This window comes from Lutjanus erythropterus, chromosome 2 (assembly GCF_056507025.1).
Source record: "Lutjanus erythropterus isolate fLutEry1 chromosome 2, fLutEry1.hap2, whole genome shotgun sequence".
NCBI lineage: Eukaryota > Metazoa > Chordata > Actinopteri > Lutjaniformes > Lutjanidae > Lutjanus > Lutjanus erythropterus.
The window spans coordinates 28,013,647-28,034,513 of NC_139318.1; the positions used below are offsets into that span (position 1 = coordinate 28,013,647).

The 20,867-nt window shown below is 36.7% G+C and overlaps 3 protein-coding genes across 5 annotated transcripts in view; 1 reads left to right on the top strand and 2 right to left on the bottom strand.

The window, feature by feature from the left end:
• Positions 1-20,867, bottom strand: part of LOC146331815 (ADP-ribosylation factor-like protein 8B-A) — a 189,064-nt gene that overhangs the window by 140,138 nt on the left and 28,059 nt on the right. The window lies entirely within an intron of this gene.
• On the bottom strand, positions 541-13,301 carry gnb1b (guanine nucleotide binding protein (G protein), beta polypeptide 1b). 2 transcript variants are annotated; one of them, XM_084735968.1, is made up of 11 exons: positions 13,189-13,301; positions 7,769-7,877; positions 7,596-7,634; positions 7,408-7,514; positions 7,138-7,201; positions 5,133-5,295; positions 4,716-4,782; positions 4,395-4,596; positions 4,016-4,232; positions 3,781-3,896; positions 541-2,272 (listed from the first exon to the last, which is right to left on the bottom strand). In XM_084735968.1, exons 2-10 carry the CDS (start codon positions 7,823-7,825, stop codon positions 3,790-3,792), a joined length of 1,023 nt encoding a protein of 340 aa, XP_084592094.1. In that variant the 5' UTR covers positions 7,826-7,877; positions 13,189-13,301; the 3' UTR covers positions 541-2,272; positions 3,781-3,789. The 2 variants fall into 2 exon arrangements, with proteins under 2 accessions (XP_084592094.1, XP_084592087.1); XM_084735961.1 differs by lacking the exon at positions 13,189-13,301 and adding an exon at positions 12,893-13,182.
• LOC146331829 (calglandulin-like) lies at positions 13,198-20,769 on the top strand. 2 transcript variants are annotated; one of them, XM_084735989.1, is made up of 6 exons: positions 13,198-13,339; positions 15,441-15,443; positions 16,272-16,446; positions 18,882-19,026; positions 19,740-19,840; positions 20,535-20,769. In XM_084735989.1, exons 1-6 carry the CDS (start codon positions 13,286-13,288, stop codon positions 20,576-20,578), a joined length of 522 nt encoding a protein of 173 aa, XP_084592115.1. In that variant the 5' UTR covers positions 13,198-13,285; the 3' UTR covers positions 20,579-20,769. The 2 variants fall into 2 exon arrangements, with proteins under 2 accessions (XP_084592115.1, XP_084592106.1); XM_084735980.1 differs by lacking the exon at positions 13,198-13,339 and having other exon boundaries at positions 15,124-16,113.

Genomic DNA, 20,867 nt, shown 5'->3' on the forward strand with positions numbered 1-20,867 from the left:
AGTATAAGGGGACTATTTATGTACTATATATATATGAGTATATTGTGGAAAAAATAAGGGGTGCTTCCATGGCAAAAGAAGAGAGTAATACCAGCAAACTGTATTTTATTAAACTACAAAACTGTAGCTATATGTAGTCCAGTTTGGTAGATTTTACTGTCGATAGATCAATGAAATGAGCTCACCAAAATACCAAACTATTTCATGGTCTTAAAGACAAAGGAAGTCCACCCACAATCATTAGATCTTCTCAGAATACCCTAAGAATTTAAGTAAATATAATCTGAATCCTCAGAATTATGTAGTGTTCTTACTTTTAATTTTGTCTCATGTTGCTTACCAAACTTCAATCCCTAACCTCCCTGAATGATAGTGACAATCTGTGTCCACAGAACTGCTACAAGTTACTGATCCCAGAATAGAAAATTGTTAAATCTAATAGCACATCCAATATGCTGAAGTGCATGGTTAAATTACACACCCTTATAAAAACTATGAAACATTCAATGTAGCTTTTGTATTCAACAGAACAAAAAGAGGTCTCAAACAGCTTTTTATTACATTTTTCAATCAATAACAGTACAATTTAGTACAGTATCTATCTTGCATCCAGCTCACCGTGTAACACCAACAGACTGAAATGAAATACAAAAAGTGAAAAGGTACATAAGGGTGCAGAGCTCTATAATATTAATGGAAAGAGAAAAGGGAATCCATCTCAGTTGAATTGCATTTTCACTTGTGGCCACACACGAATACATCACATTTATTGTACATCATTGCAGAAAAAGGAAAAGTGAAAATATGTCACAACTTTAACAAAAGTGCTTCTGTATACAGTGAAATGTTGTCATTCAGATGCTCTGATTTTCAATTTAAGACCAAGAAAAAAAAATGTACAAAAGTTTTAGTATGGACAGTATGTGAGGACGTTTTTGTTCCATTGAGTGTGAAGATTTGAAGGAGAGAAAAAGGACTTGTCAAGGATAGATTTCTCACAATGATTGTTATAATTATTACAAAAATTGGCATCAATAGAACTGGTAAGCATAATTTACACTAAGTATGCAATCAATATTAAGTCTCTCCATTCTTGCTCACTCTGGTGCATAGCGTTACCAGTATTAGTACATGATGTATGCAGAGTTGGAGCCAAAAAAAAATTGGCTTCTATTAAGTTCAATCAATAGGTTACTCTCCTTTTCAGAAACAAACAAACAAAAAAAAATCTAGGATTTTGCACCATTGAAAGCAAGTCTACAGCATGCACATCTAAATTAACTCATGGCAGACAAAATTAAATGTCTTAACTTAAAACATCAGACCATTATTTTCAGACATTGATTTGTACATTTCATTCACAGAGTTGCAACTGCAGTCCCAAGCAAAGGAAGTGTCTATTTAGTCAGGTGAGGTGTTTCACTCAAAGTGGATACTAAACACAATCCCACCCCCCCATCCATATAATAAAATCCAGCCATGCCCCAATTAACTCAGCACCTACCTTGCTACCCCACCCTGTCCCACCCAAAGTCAAAGGCATGTACAAGAATTAAGGGGGTTAACTGTATAAGTTACTCGTAATAACTCCTTTTGTACTGGAATGAGCATTCATAACTTATAGCATGTGCTTGGTTAGTTAACATAGTATTAGTTGAGAGGCAAAGCTTCTTCATGTGCAAAAGGCTGTGATGAAACAAAAACAGCTAGTATATAAATACATCATGGACATTTTGAAAGCTGCTCGTGTAATATGATCCAAGCTTTTTACTTGCATTTACTTGCTGCATGTTTTCTCTCATCTGTCGTATATGATTTAACTGGATTAGAAAGACAAGCTGTAATTCAAACATATCTAAAACCACTAAAGAAATATGACAAAAAAAAAAGAAAGCCATCAAGAATAACAAACCATCAGAATAGAATTCTTAAAAAAAAAAAAAAAAAAAAAAAAAGTTAAATAATTTGTACAATTACACTCCAACATTTGCTTTCAAGACGCACACATTTGCATGGGATGATAGTGTTGTTTTTCTCTTTCAAGGTAACATAAAATGGTCCAAGAAGGAATGCACAAGTTTCTGATTTGATACCACAGGAGATCCTTTCTTAACTAGGTGATAAACAATTGTGCTCTTCTTTGTGTAGGAAAGGCATTGGTTTCCCTTCGTTTTTGTGGTGTCCAAGTCAGTTTAAACAGTGTTGAAGAAGATGCTGTGAACATTCTGAAGTTGTAATGGTCTTCCAGTCAACTTTGGAGTTAAAAGAACATCTGGGAAACAGAGACAAACGTAATTTAGAATTCCACTACTATAACCTACAATTTAGCTACTTTAACCTTTTGTCATGTGTCATTTAAGACTGAATGGCCAAAGCTGTACTAAAAAGCTTTCAAACAGATGATATAAGAATGCCAGAGGCAGCTTGTGATCATTATACATGCTAGAGCTGCAATGATTAGTTGATTAATCGATTAGTTGTCAGCAACTAAATTAATTGCCAAGTATTTTGGTAATCGAATAATCTTCAAGTAATTTCTTATGAAATAAAAATGTCCAAATTCTCTAATTTCAGTTTCTCAGATATGAATATTTCAGGTTTCTTTAGTCCTCTATGATAGTTAACTGATTATCTTTAGGCATTTTTCATAATTTTCTGATATTTTATGGACCACACAACTAACTGATTTATCAAGAAAATGATTGACAAATTAATCGCTAATGAAAATAATCTGTCATTGCAGCCCTAACGGGTACATCTACAAGTAGCTGCAGAGCAAGATTATAGTTTTTAGTCCTTTTTGGGGAGCCTGTCAAATCTAAGACTTAATTTTTTTCCCAAAAGAATTCAGTGTAATTGAAAAATTATCAATGTGTAGTCATTGTTATAGACATTTTTTTTACAGTTCTTATGGCAATGACAAAACAGCAATGAACTTCACGTTTTTTGAAAGTACTGCTTTAAGTTTGATATTACTTCAAGTGTTTGAAAGGTCTATTTGAGGTGCACTAATTGGTGTAGAGCTGCAACGATTAATCAAATAGTTGTCAACTATTTAATGAATTTCAAACTATTTTGATAATCAATTAACTGGTTTGTTTTATCTTCTAGAAAAAGAATGTGAAAATTCTCTGATTCCAGTTTCTTAAATGTAAATATCATCTGGTTCTTCACTCCATTGACTGTAAACTGAAGATCTTTAGGTTGTGGACAAAACAAGATATTTGAGGATTTCATCTTAAGCTTTTAGAAGTACTGATCGAGGGTTTCGCTGTATTCTGACATTTTAAACACTAAAGAACTAATCGATCAGTTGAGAAAATAACTGGCCGATTAATCAACAATGAAAATAACTGTTAGTTGCAGCCCTAAACTGGTCACTGTTATAGATGCACCTCCACCAGTTAGGTTTGTTTCTCCAGACAGCATGTATTGTACAAGAAAAAAGTTAGCTTAAACAAATGCTAGCAACAGTTGCAGTTGTCCTGATATTTATCGAGAGTTTACAGAAAATGTAGGGGCAGGAATGTTGAAGTCAAAAGGGAATGCCAAGATCCATTCAAGCTAACAGGTGTCTCAAATATGCAGCCCAGCAAAAGACTAAGAAACAGAGACAATTCATTGAACCCACGCATCAACTTCCACTCCAGCCAAGCAAAAGATGAGGCTTCAACAAACATGTGCAACTACAGATTCAGGACTAGGACTTTACAGGGAATAGCCTTAGGTACAAATGTAAGAAAATGTGAAACAATAAAAAAAACAAAACAAAAAAAGAACCTTCAGGCTTCAATTCCAGATCTTCAGAAAACTGTCCCAGGATCCCGTCGCAACTGCCATGCCATCATCAGTAACTCCCAGGCAGCTAACACGGTTGTCATGTCCAGCCAACACACCTAGAAAAGGACAAAACATTCAGTCAACAGGACTAAAAACAAGACGGCAACAAACAAGTGTGTTTATGTAACATGTAGAAAATATAGTTGCTGTTTGAAATCAGGCCTAAACTTCTTACCAGCACGGTCAGCTTTTAGTGTGTCCCACACGTTACAGTTGAAGTCATCATACCCCGCCAGAAGAAGACGGCCACTCTTTGAGAATGCAACAGAGGTGATGCCACATATGATATTGTCATGAGAGTAGATCATTAATTCCTGATCGGCGCGCAGGTCAAACAGCCTGCAGGTGGCATCATCAGAGCCCGTGGCAAAGGCATTGCCATTAGGGAAGAACTAAAAATCACAAAAGAGGTATATATAATTAATGCACAATAGACACAATACATGAAAAAACAAGAACTGTATCTTTACAAATAGTTGCTTACAAAAACATCCCAAAGTGTAATTTCAACTAAAAACACTGATGTGCAGTTTTGAATTTTTAGAATTACTTACACAGATGGCATTGATGTCAGACTCGTGGCCGGTGAATGTCTGTCTGCACATGCCCTCTCGGACATCCCAGAGTTTAGCAGAAGCATCACAAGCACCAGAGACGAATAACCGAGAGTCAGGGGCCAATGACAGGCTCATGACATCACCTGTGTGTCCAGCAAATGTGGTTGTCTGCTGGCCAGTCTCAATGTCCCAAAGTGCACTATAAAATAAAAGATGCAATCAAGACACCGTTTGTCCAGCATCTTAGCTTTTGCATAAAAATGCTGACTTGATAATCACACAGTATAGCAACTCACTGTAGGCAATACTTTTACTTACCAAGTGGTATCTCCAGAGCTTGTAACAATCTGGTTGTCATCAAGAAAGCGACAACAGGACAGGTATCCTGATATTCAAAGAATCAATAGAAAAGTTATTAATATGTGATAATAGATGTATATCTGGCAGTAGTATAACAGCTAGCAGTGAATATGCAACTCCTATTTTCACACAAATATCTATCAACAGAATCATATACCGTAAATAAGCCAGCTCTTAGAGGTCTGAACATCTAAATTTAAATAATTTAAATATCCGACGTTTCCGTCTGGACGACCTTCATCAGGTATGTCCAGTCCATTTAGTTGACAATTAAGTGATAAACTAAACCAATCTTTTGGACTTCGCCAAAACTTTCATTGTAGTGCTTAAGATATTATGTGATAGAAAAGTCAAACAGTAGAGTAGATCATATACCTGTATGTCCAGCGAGCTCACGGCTCACACGTACATTCCCCTCGCGTGTCTTCAGGTTGTAAATGGAGCAGATGTTGTCCAAGCCACCACAGGCCACATAATTTCCTGAAGGTGCATATGCGCAAGTCATGACCCAGGAAGATCGAAGTGGAATGGCATGAACCTACAACAAAAGTGACAAGACACACACAAATGTTAATTTACAAGATTAATTATAAATGTGAGAAAAAAAGTCAGATATTTCATATATTTTGAAGATCAAACTTTACTGAAAAAGTTTTTCTAGAAAGTCAATAATCCTAAATGTATCATTTCGCTAACCAGTGTCATTACCTGTGCATAATTGTCTGACATATACTCTTACTACACCTACTATTATACCTTACTAATTTTAATGCTAGACTTGTTCATTTAGCACCCACTGCTCTTGTGCACCCAGCCCAAAATCAAGTGACGTCCAGGCCGGGTCACCAAGTGAAGCACCCATGACTCGAGTAACAAAAGCACATGAAAAGAAGAGAGCACAGAATGTACTGTTTACAAATTAGTCAGCATCCTGGACAATCACTCCCAGATCATTTCCATTTTGATGGAAGCATAACAGTATGTATCAATCAATAAGCTGCTACTTAGTGCCACGGAAAGGCCGCGTAATATGGCATCTTAGTTTAACAAAGGCTGAAAATACAAGTGTTTCTATATATGAGCCCCTATACACATTAAAGTGAGAGTTCAGATTATTTTAAGTGGGGTTATATGAGGTACTTATCAATAGTCAGTTTATTACCTGCAGTAGATACCTGTCAGCATGTCCCCAGTTTATATACACATACATGTATTTTTTTAGAGGGCCCTTTAGATTGATCTAATTTTTAGTTTAAGTGTTCCATATATTAGATTATTTTCACTGCTTAACTTTGCCATCAGCCTTTTCTGACGGGAGAACGCCATATTAATAGAAGCAAAATATCACTCTCTCCAAACCAATATAACTCCAATCACAAAATCAGTCATTATACCTCACAGAACACAGGAATTGCTGGTCTACTGAAGGCAACTCCCATCTATTTGGCTTATGCAATACCAGTTTCCTGTCAGAATGACAGTGAAAATATTCTAAATATGTCATACACTTAAACTGTGATTAAACTGTGATATTTTCTAGGTGGACATTTTTAAGGGGCTAAAATGCCATTTGTTGCTGACCCTGTCCACAGCAATTAACTGGGGGCATGCGTACAGGCATCTGCTGTAGCTACTACACTGACGATCGATAAGTACGTCCCACAGCACCACATCAAATAATCCGAACGATCCCTTTAAGGTATCCCATGTACAATTCTGACCTCAATCTGGCCTACAATCTTCTCAGTAAGTCTAGAGATGCACTGGAAAGAGTGACCCTTTAATCTTTTAAATCCCAGTTGGATTTATTGTCCGCTGTATCAAGCTCAATGTAAATGTTTTTCCAGTGTCACCACAAAATTCGAAGAATTTAACAGCATATAATTCTCTGTTTTAATTTTCTGTCTGTGGTAGAGAGGGACCAGTTGTCTATTAGGCACGCAAACAGCTCACCGCTTCCGCCCGTCCCACTAACTGCACACCAGACACATCAGCCCCAAAGCAAAAGCCTCTCTCTCAGCTGATCTGCAGCCCTTTTGAGTTGAATCCAAGTAAATGCAGTTAGGACAGAATTAGTTTCCCTCCTTAAAATATTTCTAGTATAACCATACGTGTTCCATAATAGTTGCTTGCTGCAAAATATAGTGTTGCTGGAACAATATGAAAAAGCTTACACAGCAGATACAATGTCATTGATGCAAAGCACCAGGCCCATATTATACATTTGTATCTGCATTGCTCTACTTTTAGGTTTTAAAAACGCAACAGCTATTACTTTATTTGCATGTGCATGGCAACACTGACACGGCTTCATCTACAAATGAGAAGATACAGATTAAACCATTACTTAATAAATCCCTGTCAAAAAAACACAACTTACCTTATTTGTGGTATAGCTGTCCCAAATAATGAGTTTGCCATCTTGAGAGGCACTGACCAAGAGCCTACACAGATAAGAATAGCAATATAAACACCATCACAACAACAATTGGGAGTTGTCACACAAAATCTATTTTTATCTTGAATCATGGGCCAAAAACTGAGGAAGGACTGCAAGACACAGATTTCTGCTGAGATGTAACAATATTATCAGTAACAACTCTTAGGCACTTTCTAACTTTTGTAAAAGTCATAAATTCTGACAGCTTACCTGGAATCTGTTCCCCAATGCATGGCATAGATTTTAGCCAAATGACCCCGCAGCGTTCGTCTTGTACGCATCTGGATTCGGCCAACGGGGTCAATATTAGCTGTGATCTGCAAAACATTAAGTACTCGAGTTAATTTCAGACCAAAATGCTTTTCAAACTTAAGAGAAATATAATGTTAAAATGTTACCTGTGATAGTGTGGCATCTGCGCATGCTTTCCTGGCATCCTGAAAAAGGAAGGAAAGGGATCAAATCTTTAGGACAGGTGTTTTATAGGCTTACCTACAACTTTGCAACAAGTTGTAAATGGCATTTTTAAGGACAACTGATGGCATGGCACATGTTACAAACTGTTACTCACTCTGATCTGATTTTTGAGTTGCTCTGCCTCTTGGCGTAACTGGTCCAGTTCACTCATTTTACTCTGCTTTTTCAATTACCTTACTCCAGCTACCGGGGCACTTGTTGATCTAAAAAGGAATAAAGAGAAGCACTTTAATCATTCACACAAATCTTCCTCCTCGTTTTATATTCAAGGTCATATTTTCAACCGTATGCAAAGTGAGCTAGAACCCAGCTCAAACAAAACCAAATCTATTAACAGCAGAAGGTAATGGTAAAAGAGGATATTCAGTCAGCTTACTGGAAGCTGAACTGATTTCTCCATCAACTAAACTGTTTACCTACAATTTTCATATAGTTCATCGTTCAACCTTACTTTGCCATCTCAATGTCGCTAACATAATCCTGACATACAATTTAGATTGCCAGACAAATCCTGTTAAGGCATGACTTTCCAATGATCCGAAAAGCAGTCATTATCCTGTTGACCTCAATCCCAGGGATACTCAGAATTTTAGTGATCAATAAGCCACTTATATTAATACTTATGCTTCAAGGCTTTCTCAAAGTTCACCATATAAATAAATTTTAAAAACGCATCATGATCAAATAGTATTCTATGAATATAATAACAATAACTTGAACTTTACATTAGGTTTGGGTTATAAAAGCAAATTCATCCATTATTCCAAGTCTTTTCATGAAACTTATTTTAGGAAAGACAGAAAAATGACAGGATGCACTAACTCACTATAATGAGCTATCCTGTGAAAGACTGTGATATCAAAATAAAAGACTACTGAGACAATTACTTGACAAAATGACACCACCTTAACCAAATCAAAAGGTATTTTTTTAAAATTGAGAACAAACAAATTAATCAAGTATTCTAATTTCAGTTACATTGCTGATAAGAGTTTTACATGTGTCCATTTCTGCAGCATACTGTGATACATATGGCAATCCAACTGTTTCATGACACATCCCAGTCCAAGTCTACTTATTAAAAGTGATAAAAGGCAGAGTTTTTGCAACACGACAACAAGCAACAGTTGTCAGCAGCTTAATGAATATACTGTCTTATTTTGAAGAATTAGTAGTTACACTACATTAATTTAACAGACTCCCTTATCCAAAGTGACTTATAATAGTTTAGATTATTTGTTTGTGAAATAGTCACTGATCGATAGCCAACTTCAGCTATCTTGGAAAATGGATACTCTTGTGCTCAGATCCATCTAATTAATTATTCAAGTGTGAAACAGAAGTACATTAGGAAACCCATTTGTAATTATGGTCTTAATGTGTGTGATTGCATGTTTAAAATGGTACAGCATTTTTATGGCACTAAATCAAAAACCGAATATGCACACACAGTTTAGACCAAATGCATCCATTAGGATTTTCTACACATTAAGGTTTATTGTAAGAGTTAACATTTCAAAAATGACTTCCAATAGGCAACTTTCTAGAGATATTCTGCCTGATATAGGAAGATTACAACACAGAAACCACAATTTAAGTCCATAGTAATTCTCATCACTTAAAAAACAAGTCCATGCAAGCTGCCTTCTGTGACAGACAAAATGCCACTTAGTATCTTGAGGGGGGAAGAAAAAAAACCTCAGCAACATAACAACATAACAGATGTTTGCCTAACACACAAAACAGCGCAACATTACTGTGTAAAAAAGATCATAAACACAAAACTAAAATGTAATTCAGATTTAATGGAGATTGCAAATAGCATCAGTCTGACCAACCTTGCATTCCCTGTTGCCTTACCTTGTGTATTTCAGTCAGTAGGCCTATGTCACTGGAGGTGTCAGGACAAGACTGAAAATCTTCTCTACCTGACTGTGTTATCCTTTAGGTCCTGTGATTGGTTGACCTTTTTAACACAGGTTATCCTCTTACACTCATTAATCCATAAATAAATGTGTCATGGAATGTAATTATTCCGCAGTATCATCAAAAGTGACAGCATAATGACATCCTCACCTTGAAAACTACAGCTGATACTTAAAAACAATATCCTTAACTTTTCTCAAATTGATAATTTAATTTTGTCATTAAAATTGAATACAAACAGAATCAGTGCTGAATTGTATTTTTAGATAACATTCATTAATGCCCACAATAGTGTATGATTAATATCCTGTGTTTTCTGTCTCTACACATAATATAATGAATGTATTAACATGTATTTAGTCATGAACAGACAAAAAAGCAAAACATCTAAATTATCTTTCCTTTGGGTTTAATAAGCATGTAGGCCTTTACAATTTGAGTTCAGCCTGACAGTTTGAGTCACTACTACATGGTGAACTTGCTGAATAGTTCATTTGAAAACACTCTTCTTCTGTGGTATATTAAATTCAAAAGCATTTTGTTCTCAGTCAAATAGTTATACGATGCAATTCATTTTCATCCCTAAACCCGAAAAAAAAAAAAAAAACTTGGTAAATCAAAAAGTGAGATAGCCTAGAGTCATTTCATAGATCTGAGATTTAGATATTCCACATTAAGAAATGTTATTTCCTATTGACCTCTGTGGATGCTGCTTACAGTTAAGGAGTTCCTCTCCCTCATCACTTCTCCTTTCCAAGCGCCTGATCAGGGTCAGCTGACTGCATGATAAACAATGAGCAGTGGCAAACAGCCTGGAGTTGTAGCTCACTCGCTCTTCTCAGGTCCCTTAAGGGCAGTCTGTGCCTGCTACTTTCAAAAGGTGTCTCCTAACATTTCCAGTAAAAAATAAAAATAAATATCTCCCTCTCTGCAGTAGCATACATCTGTTTTCAGAGCTTATCTCTACTGTTAAAGGATGATAATGCAATGTTTCACAGGTCTAAAGCTGGATCACAGAAAAGGCCATAACCAGCAATATCACTGAGCAACTCTATAATCCTAAAAGCTAAAATCCTCAGTCAATGAGTCTCTAATCCTATCCATGTCCACTAACATAAACAGCTGGCAAAGCCAGCCCAAGCATTAGAAATATGTTTTCCCAATCATAAAAGGATGAGTTTAATCTTAATTCTTTTACACACGGCATGCTTAAAGCAAGTGCCTGGATTTTCACACTGCCAGTGAAATAACACGCCTAATAATAATAGTCAGTCTCTTCCAGTTGTCCAGTGTGACCAGATACTGTTCAATAAATAACATTCTTGCTATCATAAACTAGGATCGAGTTGCATTTTCAAGGATTCTCTTAAAACTAATGCAACCAAAATTATGCTGCTACATGACACATAGATATAAGATATATAAGTGGACAGCAGTAGAGTAAACACACCTAACATGTATATTTTCTAAGTGATGACTGTGCACAGCATTACCCAACACTGTAAGCAGTGTAGTGATAGTTGACTTAGTAACTGTGTGCAGTACTGTGATTTGCCTACAACAGTAGACTAGTTTGCATTGGTATCTGAATGGCTGCTGGATAGCTGTTCTAGTCAGTTTGTTACTCAAATACGTTCAGAAAGCAGAGCCACAGAGGCACTACACATATATTAGGAGGATTTTTTTGCAATTCAGCCCCATAATGTAGTACAATGGTGAGGATTAGACTGTTTGTATCTAACTTTGACTAATCGAATTTCTTCATGGTGCAGAATGTAATGATAATATGCCTTGCACTGATGGAAATCTGAGAAGATGCAGCTAAACGCCATCTTGCAGACTGCTGTCCGCTACTTAGCTTGCTAGCAGGCTTGACAGTGTAGGCCTGCAGGCAGGGCAGAGCTAGTATTCAAGAAAGCAACGTATTCAGTCACTTTATTAGTAACAATTTCACTTGTGATTTAACGGCGTCAAGCAGGGTTGATGTAACGTTAAGACCCGAAGAATTTCATGACAGATAAACCAATTAGCTGGTAGCATCTAATGCAAAAAATCGTAACCACAGCCACTTAGGGTAGTCTCAGCAGCTCTTCCGCAATTACATGGAGTGCTATGTAGTTAGCTTTTAAGCCAGCATAGTGGGTAAACCTAGAAACTCGGTGCTCACTCGGCCTCCAGAAATCCACTTACTTACACACTAACAATCTCGTTAAAGACGACAGTGCACAGTTGATTTGATTACGACGGTATCGGTACGTTTATTTGGCTCTCTTATAGTGTAAAACTGCAAGGTCGGGCGGCGATGGCCTGTTTGACTTCAGTAAGCAAGAAATGCAATGACAGATGCGGGTGATTTTTCATAAAGCAGATGACCATCTATCATCCATCTCTGCATAACTACCAATTAGCTAACTGGTGGTGAATAACTAACGTTACCGACCCAAGTCAAAGGCGTTGCACCGGCGCGGCCGTTTCGTTGCAGGAAGACAGCAATGTGCTAACTTATTAGTTCAGCTTGTAAAAAAAAAAAAAAATAGGGTGTTAACGCGGCTATAATAACTCACCTTAATACCGTGTGGCTGTTATGTATGTACACATTCCCGTGCTATTTTCAAGTTAAGCAGTGGTGCTGGCTGCTCTGCTATCGTCAATAACCGATATTTACTGTTAATTTGTTTACGGGACGTTTATTGTTCCAGCCCAACCCAGTGTGTCATCATCAACTGACAGCAACATCTTCAAATGTTGTATTTCGTGCACAAAGCAACCCACTACAAACTATTAAGCTTAAATGTACTTACATTATCATCCCAGTTGTCTTAAATATCTTTTGGCTGTTGACTACCCAGATCTGTAAGTACTGTATTTTAGGCCAAGAGACTCCTCCGCTGGGCCACCACTGACATCAAGCCTTACTGGCCAACATTTAACGTTACAGAGGCTTTGGCTAACATGAACGGTGGTTAACCTATCTCAGTTGACTGGATGCATTTTAAATCCAGAAATATGGAGAGAAGTTTAATAGCAATCAACTCATCCACCGCAAATTCTGAGTGCCGGGACCCACCGCTGCAGACAGTCTTCTAGCATCGTTACTTGTATTTACCGATATTAAAATAGCCAACTTAACGTAAGCTAAGCGCAGCTAACTAAATGGCTAGGAAGCTAGCTATCGCTACCAGCTACCCCACCCCCGGATAGTTCAATTCCGCCACAATTCATCAGCTAATGGCACAAACAATTAATGTGAAATATGTGGAAGCAGCAGGACCATCGTTTTATTTCAGCTTACCTGATTCAATTTGCGTCTGTTTTTGCGTTTGGGCATTGACTGGAAAACAAGACGGCGTATACCTCCGATCCACGCATCAACGAGCACCACAACGCTAGCTCACTAACTAGCTAGCCAGCTAGCGTTAGTTTTCCGAGGAGGGAGCAGCCCTTCCCGAACGCAGGCTACGGCTGGGGAGCTTGACAACCTCAGTCAACCAACCGGAGAGGGGAGGGGGGGAGAATCACACCCACTAGCCCGTGTACTGAAGACACTGCCCAGGCAGACAAAAAGGCTAATCTTTAAAGTCACTATACCTCATTCAACAAGACAGCCTACTGTCTCCCTTTTGCCAAGCTTAACATCTGCCCTTTCCGTAGTAGTAACGCTCTCGTCCGGCCATCGAACGACGAGATGGGCGCGGTAACCCTGCAGTCAGCGCTGGGAAACCCCACGCTGCAGCAGGCAGCGATGCTTAGAGAACCTTCGATTGGTGTTTTATCTTATCTAACTACAGCCAGAGATACGAGCCTTAACAATCACTTCGAACAATATTTAGCATTTGTCGTTTGGTGTTATGTGTGTTTTTCATTAGAGTGGACAGAAAGCCAAGAGGACATGGTGTTCATTTGTTACTGAAAGGCTGAGTCAGTCAGTCAGTCGGGCCCCAACTTGGCTTCTAAAGTAGGAAGTGGTATTAATGATTTCAGCAGCTCTCTATAGCTAGCTAATAATAGCAGAGTCAACAACACAATCTGGCCTTAGTTAATTAGGAAAGAGTGTGTTCTGATGTTAATGTGTGTACTGCGGTTTACTGTGTTTGATAGGTACATATAAGTAGGTGGATTCAGGATAAAAAATAATAGAAAAAAAAGAGGATTTCTATACCAAAAAAAACTGAGTCACAGAAACAGTTTTCTGCATGTCAGTGATTTTAAAAGAATGAATATGTGAGGGATATGGTACATCATCCTGCTTAATACATGGCTTCTTACCCCCAAATAGGCACACATTTATGTGATGCAAAATATAATTTTTAAAAATGATTTAATGGCTTTATTTCACAGTACTGACCTGCTCATCATACATGATCCTGCTTGTTACATGGTTATGAACCAAAAAGGGTAAATAATCTGACACAAAATATTACTTTTTAAAATGGTCTTAGTGATTTAACAATGATTTTATTGCTCCCCTGAGTCGATCTATCTATCCTTCAGTTGTCTCTCATTCATTTAGTTTCTGCCCTTGCCCCTAAAAGAAAATTGATTTTAAAGAAAGGACCCTTTCCTTCAAAACTTTCAGAAACTGGAATTTCTTTTGGAAGGCAGGAATTCTAGTTTGGTATAGCTGTATTGTTGTTCAAGTGGAAATAGTAGATGTTAAGAGTCTTATAGGGCTTATACACATTGTACAGTGTATCAAACAGGTTGTGATAATGAAAAGAAAAATGTGTGAAAAATTGTCAGAAATCCTGGGAAATACAGGAGAATTGTGATCCCAGGAGTTAATAGGTGGAGGGCAATGAAGAATGTGTCCCATGGGAAAACTGGGGAGCTTGGCAAATAGTGTGTAATATTTACAGGGATTTATTGGAAGAATGAGACAGAAATGGAATATAATTCTCATAACTATGTTTTCATTAGTGTATAGTCAACTGAAAATAAGAATAGCTTTGTTTTTCGATACCCTAGGACAGTGGTAGAACTTTTTTTCTGATGTGCCCCCTTCAGAAGCCCCAAAACAATTTACCCTTCATCCCACAGTTTTTAATCAATCATAGGTAGGCCCACGTGAAATCTGCACCCACAGAATTTCAACACTTCCTACACTTCCTACATGATATCCTTAGATACTCTTATTGTATATATTTTGTATATATTATTGTATATTTTGCTCTATCACGGGTGGCACAGTGGTGCCGTGGTTAGCATCACTGCCTCACAGCAAGAAGGTCCTGAGCTTTAATGCCCCAGCTGGCTCAGGGGCTCTGGAGTTTGTGGCTGGGCATGTTCTCCTGATGTCCGCGTGGGTTCTCTCCGGGTACTCTTGACTTCCTCCCACAGTCCAAAAACATGCAGGTTAATTGGTGACTCTAAATTTCCCAATAGGTATGGATGTAGGGGTGAATGGTTGTCTGTCTCTATGTGTCAGCCGTGCGATGAACTGGCGACTTGTCCAGGGTGAACCCCGCCTCTCGCCCAGTGTCAGCTGGAATAAGCTCCAGCCCCCCTGCAACCCTTTAAGAATAAGCGGTTTCAGATCATGTATTTGTTGTATCATCTATTGCCATTTTGTCTCTGTGATACTGGAGTAGATTGTGCATATTTTTTTACACATTTGCTTTATATTTATATTCCTCTAATTGTTCTATCCTATGTGTTTGTCTATTCTTCTGATTCAGTCAGTCAAATTTATCAGACTGATCCAAACTTTTCTATGTCTAACAGGAACTTTCTTGGCTGGTTCTGACAGATGACTTATTATTAGTGTATAAAAGCAGAATATAGGATGGAACATTACAGATTCAACAGTATAGTGTTGTATTAATTAACTTGCTTATAATCAGTGGGTGTAAATATTATGACCCAATACCTTTAAAAAGTCAGCTTCCATTTTGCTTTACTTGCTAATGTATCTTCACTCAAACTCCAAACACAGAGGATCATTAGAGGCACACAAAGATTCATAGCTCTTTCCCTCAACTAACAAATGTGAAATTCTTAATGTTCCCATTGCAATGATGGAAATAACTTCATGTAGTTAAGTGCCTCCTTATTTGGTTGTCCACTTTCATGAGAGTCACTTGGGGTTGCACAAACACCTGCTAATGGCTAACAGCAAGCTAACAGCAGTTCCCACAAGTGCACCATGTGATGTTGAGGTCTGAAAATGCATCTGATCGTTTACATATTTTGTTATCTTGTCTTTAGGCCCTTCTGCCACGGTTACTTTGACAGTATCATAGCATTTTAACAAATCACAACATTACCAAATCAATTATTTTGCAAAATAATTCGGTTCACTATTTGTTAGTTGAGATCAGTATCCAAATTTTCCTCATGGGTGATTAGCAAGTCCATCCTTTAAGTGCCATAAAAGGTCTTGAAACATGCTCCTCTGAGCTCTGGGGAAAGAGCATTAGAAATGTAGTAATGATGAGGCTGAGACATCCGCTCATTCTGCAGTAACTGTTGTCACAGTGCTTGTCCTCAGGCGTGTTTGGACTACCAGAGAAAATGGTGAGAATTTTATGACAAAGAAACTTCACGTACACAATTGTTGATGGTAATATATGTGTTTTAATATTGTTAAATGAATCATGAAGTAATTTCAGAGGCATTGCCATGCTGATCTTAAATACTGGACCTACCTAAACAACTCCCTTATTTTGTTCCAGGCCAGCAAGTTAACACAGGAGCAGATCACAGAGTACAAAGGAGTGTTCGAGATGTTCGATGAAGAGGGAAATGGAGACGTGAAGACACAGGAGCTGGAGAGACTGATGAGTTTAATGGGAATAAATCCTACAAAGCGAGAGCTCATCCAGATGGCCAAAGATGTGGACAAAGATGGTGAATATAAGCCTGTAATGACTGTAAACCCCACAGTATGGAAAGACTAACTGAAGTTATAGCAATGGTTATTTCTTATTTTAGACTCTCTACATTTAAGATAATGTAGCGGTGTTGTCAGGCAGAAATCTTGTATGTCCGAAACCATGAAATAAAAAAAAAAGTGTTTTTAAACTAACTGAAAGCTGCTTAGTCAAAGTTAGTCGCTCTTTCAAAAGCTTTTCACTTAAACTTCAACTTAATGTCATTCAGCAGAGGTCAATGTTCATGATTGTTTTTTTTTTTTTTTCATTTGGTTGGGCAAATGGGTCATTTCAAATCCATTTCTCTTTGTCCCTGTACAAATTGCTTGATCAGCAGTTATGAAGTAACAACAAAGTAGAGTTAATTGTCAAATTTAATCTAGGGCTGCAACATCTATTAATAATAATGTATATTATATTATAATGTCAGAAAATAGTGGAAAATGTCCATGTCCAGTTTTTCATGGTCCAAAACCAAAAGATATTCATTTTAATATTAGAATATCTTTAGAAAAGTAGAAAATGTCTGTACTGGAGAGGCTGAAAACATATTTTTTCTGACATTTTGGCATAAAAATTACTTTAATGATTAATCAATTATCAGAATAGTTTCTTTCTTTTTTTTTTCTTTACCAGTTGTCCAATTGGGCAAGTGAGATATAATAGCAGTATATCACATTTATTTGTCCAAGGCAAGAGGCAATCCATAATGTTGAGCCCTGTCAGGTACAACAAACCCTGCTATAAATCATATCTTTTTGAAGCCTGTAATCTTAATTTTTTGGTTCCACTGTGACAGAAAGCTGTTGATTCAACTCGTATAGCAGCCATAGCAGTGATGGTGTATTTGACTGTGTAATATTGTAAGATGTTATTATATTAGTATTATATTATTAAGTACTTTAAGCATTCTAGGCTGTACCTGGGGGTGAGGGTGGATGTAGAAGTAACTTTATCTGCCTAAAGTTTAGCCAAATACGTAATTAAATTGCTAAATGAGATTCTGTAATGATAGCCTGACCATTCACATTAGCTAAAGGTTTCCATTACCATTAAAGTTTCCCATTAATGTTAGCTAAAGTGCTGGAAGGTGGATAAAATGTTCACCACTTGCTCTGATAAGGTGAAGATGAATTAAACTTAAGACAAGCTTGGAATTACCCTTTGGAGCCGATTGAATCTGGATTTTAATTGCAAGCCTTGATGATAGATTTAGTGTTAATAAAAGAAAAGCCATGTGCTGCTTTTAAAGACAGTATTATCTTTTAAAATCCTGTATAAACAAGTATAACATTATCTAATATTGCAGTGTTCTGTTTTTTACTGCAGTTTACTATATTAATCACTAGGTGTCAGTGTTTCACTATGTGTGATTTGTGTGTCATGGACTTGACTAAATAAGAAGGCTGTTGTGTCATCCTATAGTTGTGCCATAAAACAACACAGATATGCCACACACACACACACACACACACACAACCAGAATCATACACTGAAGTTAACGTTCTGCAATTCTGCAATCAGACAGCTGGAAAATGTTCACTTAATTAAGAATATTTCATTATTTTCCAATTAAAATGTACACTTCTTTGTAAAATGTATGACCTAATCCAAACAATTTGTTTCTGTCAGAACAAATCATGCATAAAATTCATAAAAGAACAAATAATCTAAGGCTATATCTCCACTCACTGTCATGTGACTTGAACAGGGACTTCATTATATAGCCAGGAAAGCACTGAAACACTGCACCATGATTCTGCTAATTTAAAGTGGACATCTTGTAAGAATAGCTTTTATATAACTGTATATGTTGAGTTCAGCTCCTTTAACATAACTAACTACTTTTTGCTATATATCTGTTATGCAGGAGGATGTAATTTGCCATTTCCTTTCCTGTTTCCCCTGTCTTAACTTTCTCCCCTTACACCTTTGTTCTTCTCTCTGAATTTCTATTGCAGATTTTTTTTTCTTTTTCTGTCTCTTTTCCTCTTTTTTTGTCTTTTGAATGTTTACATATAAAAAAGAAAGAAAGAAAAATTAAGCTGAAATGTTTTGGGTCTTCTATAAATTTAAGAAAATGGAAGATGTTCTTTAAATTCTAAGATATAATTCGCCAATTTTTCATCCTAAAAACAACCCCTTTTTCAGAACAATGATGGAAAACCTGTTTTTTCACAGAGACAGTATGTTGGGAAGCAGAAAACTGTAGTAAAGGTTGTTGTGTTGTACTTGATTATATCTCATTATACTGCATATAAAAATCACATGATCTAATGCATGTTTTATGTACAATATGTATTTAGCTCCTTACAAATATATCGGTCTTACTCCCATTCTGCCCACCAAACTTACAAACAAAACCTATTGCGTGGCACAAATAAAAATGTTTTTATTTTTGTGACATTTCAGGTAAAGGGATCTTTAACTGTGACAGCTTCCTGGGTCTGATGGCATTGTACCATGAAAGAACTAAGAACCAGGACGCTGAACTCAGAGCTGCTTTCAAAGTATTTGACAAGGAGGCCAAGGGTTATATTGACTGGAACACACTAAAGTAAGAACAACATAAGTAACAGAAAAGAAAAGCATAAACACTTCTTCAACACTAAGTAAATTCTTTATTAACTCTTAATTTGAGCTATTCCTTACTATTCCATAGCTGACGAATAATTATTTATTTTCCATCTGACATTGAAGCTGCAGTAGACAAGTTGAACAATGCAAAACTTCCTACCTCTCCATCACTCTGCTAAGCCCCTCCCATCAAATGATGCATCGCAGACGCACTTTGCCGGGTTTGAAGGGAACATCAAGGTTGTCAACCGTTGTAACTATGCAAACTAGCATCTGTTCTACTTGGTTAGTTATGTCTGACTCAGAGGTAAGACAGACAGGGCAACACCTAAATGCTAGATGACCCTTGTTCGTTCAGACTTGCTCTGATTGGCTTGTTACATGCTAGCTAACTCTAATTGGTTGTCTGACTCAAACCGGATCCAGTAAAAGAAAAAAAGTGAAGAAGAAAAGGAAAGGGGCAAGCACAAACATGTTTCTTTTAAAAGGAACCCTTCAGTTTTGGTCAAAATGAGTTATTTTAACCAAAATTATAATGAAATAAAATTGGCTACTGCAGCTTTAAATGTCAGATAAGACAAATTAAATAAAACAGAAAAAACCTCAATAAACACAAACGTGTCATTATGTGATTACTCAGTGTTTGTCACCATGTTCTCTTGTGTTTTCTTTATGTGTAATATTAATCTCTAGATACGTACTGATGAATGCAGGGGAACCACTTAATGAGATCGAGGCAGAACAGATGATGAAGGAGGCAGATAAAGATGGAGATGGAACCATTGATTACGAAGGTATGAAAGTATGTTCATGTTCATGTTATTACTGGTAATAACCACTTTGAAATAAAAACCTTTGATTTGGTTGAAAATATATTTAAGGTGTCACAGTGTGCTGTGCTGTTGTTTTTTCAGTCTGAACTGAACTGTTCAGGTCAGAAAGCAAATACTATTCCACAATAACATAAATCAAACAATGATTTATTTATTTATTCTAAAAAAAACAATGTGTAAATATTTATATTGTTTAATGAAAATTAAATGAAATATTCAGTAACACTAGTTTCTAATCTGCACTGGTGTATTAAAAATATATCCTTCAATATCCATATCCTTAGATATATTTATATATAGATATATTTTATATGTATTACTCTATCATATAGTTATTATAGGGTAATAAGTATAATCAATGACAAATGTATTTACATAGCACATGTCATTTCAGGTAAACTCATTATACTTTAGACTGAGAGACAAAATGTGACATATGAGCATAAACAGAAATATAAGAATATGTCTGAGCATATTTTTTATAAGCATTAATAAAATGTAGGAAATTAATGAATAAAACATACACCAAAACATAACCCACACAAATAAACCCCCTAAAAACACAAACATAATTAAATGTACAAGAAACAAGTGCTACCATAGAAAAAAAGATAAAAATTAGAATTGCATTTACTGCTGATTTGAACTCTTTCAGAATTTGTGGCCATGATGACTGGGAACTTGTTCAAAATGAGCTGAGGACCGCAGATGGATATTCTGCAGCTGTTGTGAACATGTGTTACAATTACACACAATTACATGACAACAGGCTGTCATTTGTGTTTTAGTCTTCAACATATTTCTTGTTGTACAAATGGAAATGCGAGCAATCATTTGTGAATAACTGTACAAATCCCTCACATTAAAGTAAATAAAATCTACGAGAGTAATTTGTCAGTGATTTCTTTCCCTGTTTTTTAATTTTTTTGAGTAAATTCAGGTGATTAAGGCTTAGAGAAGAGACATCATAGGGTTAATTTCCCCAGAC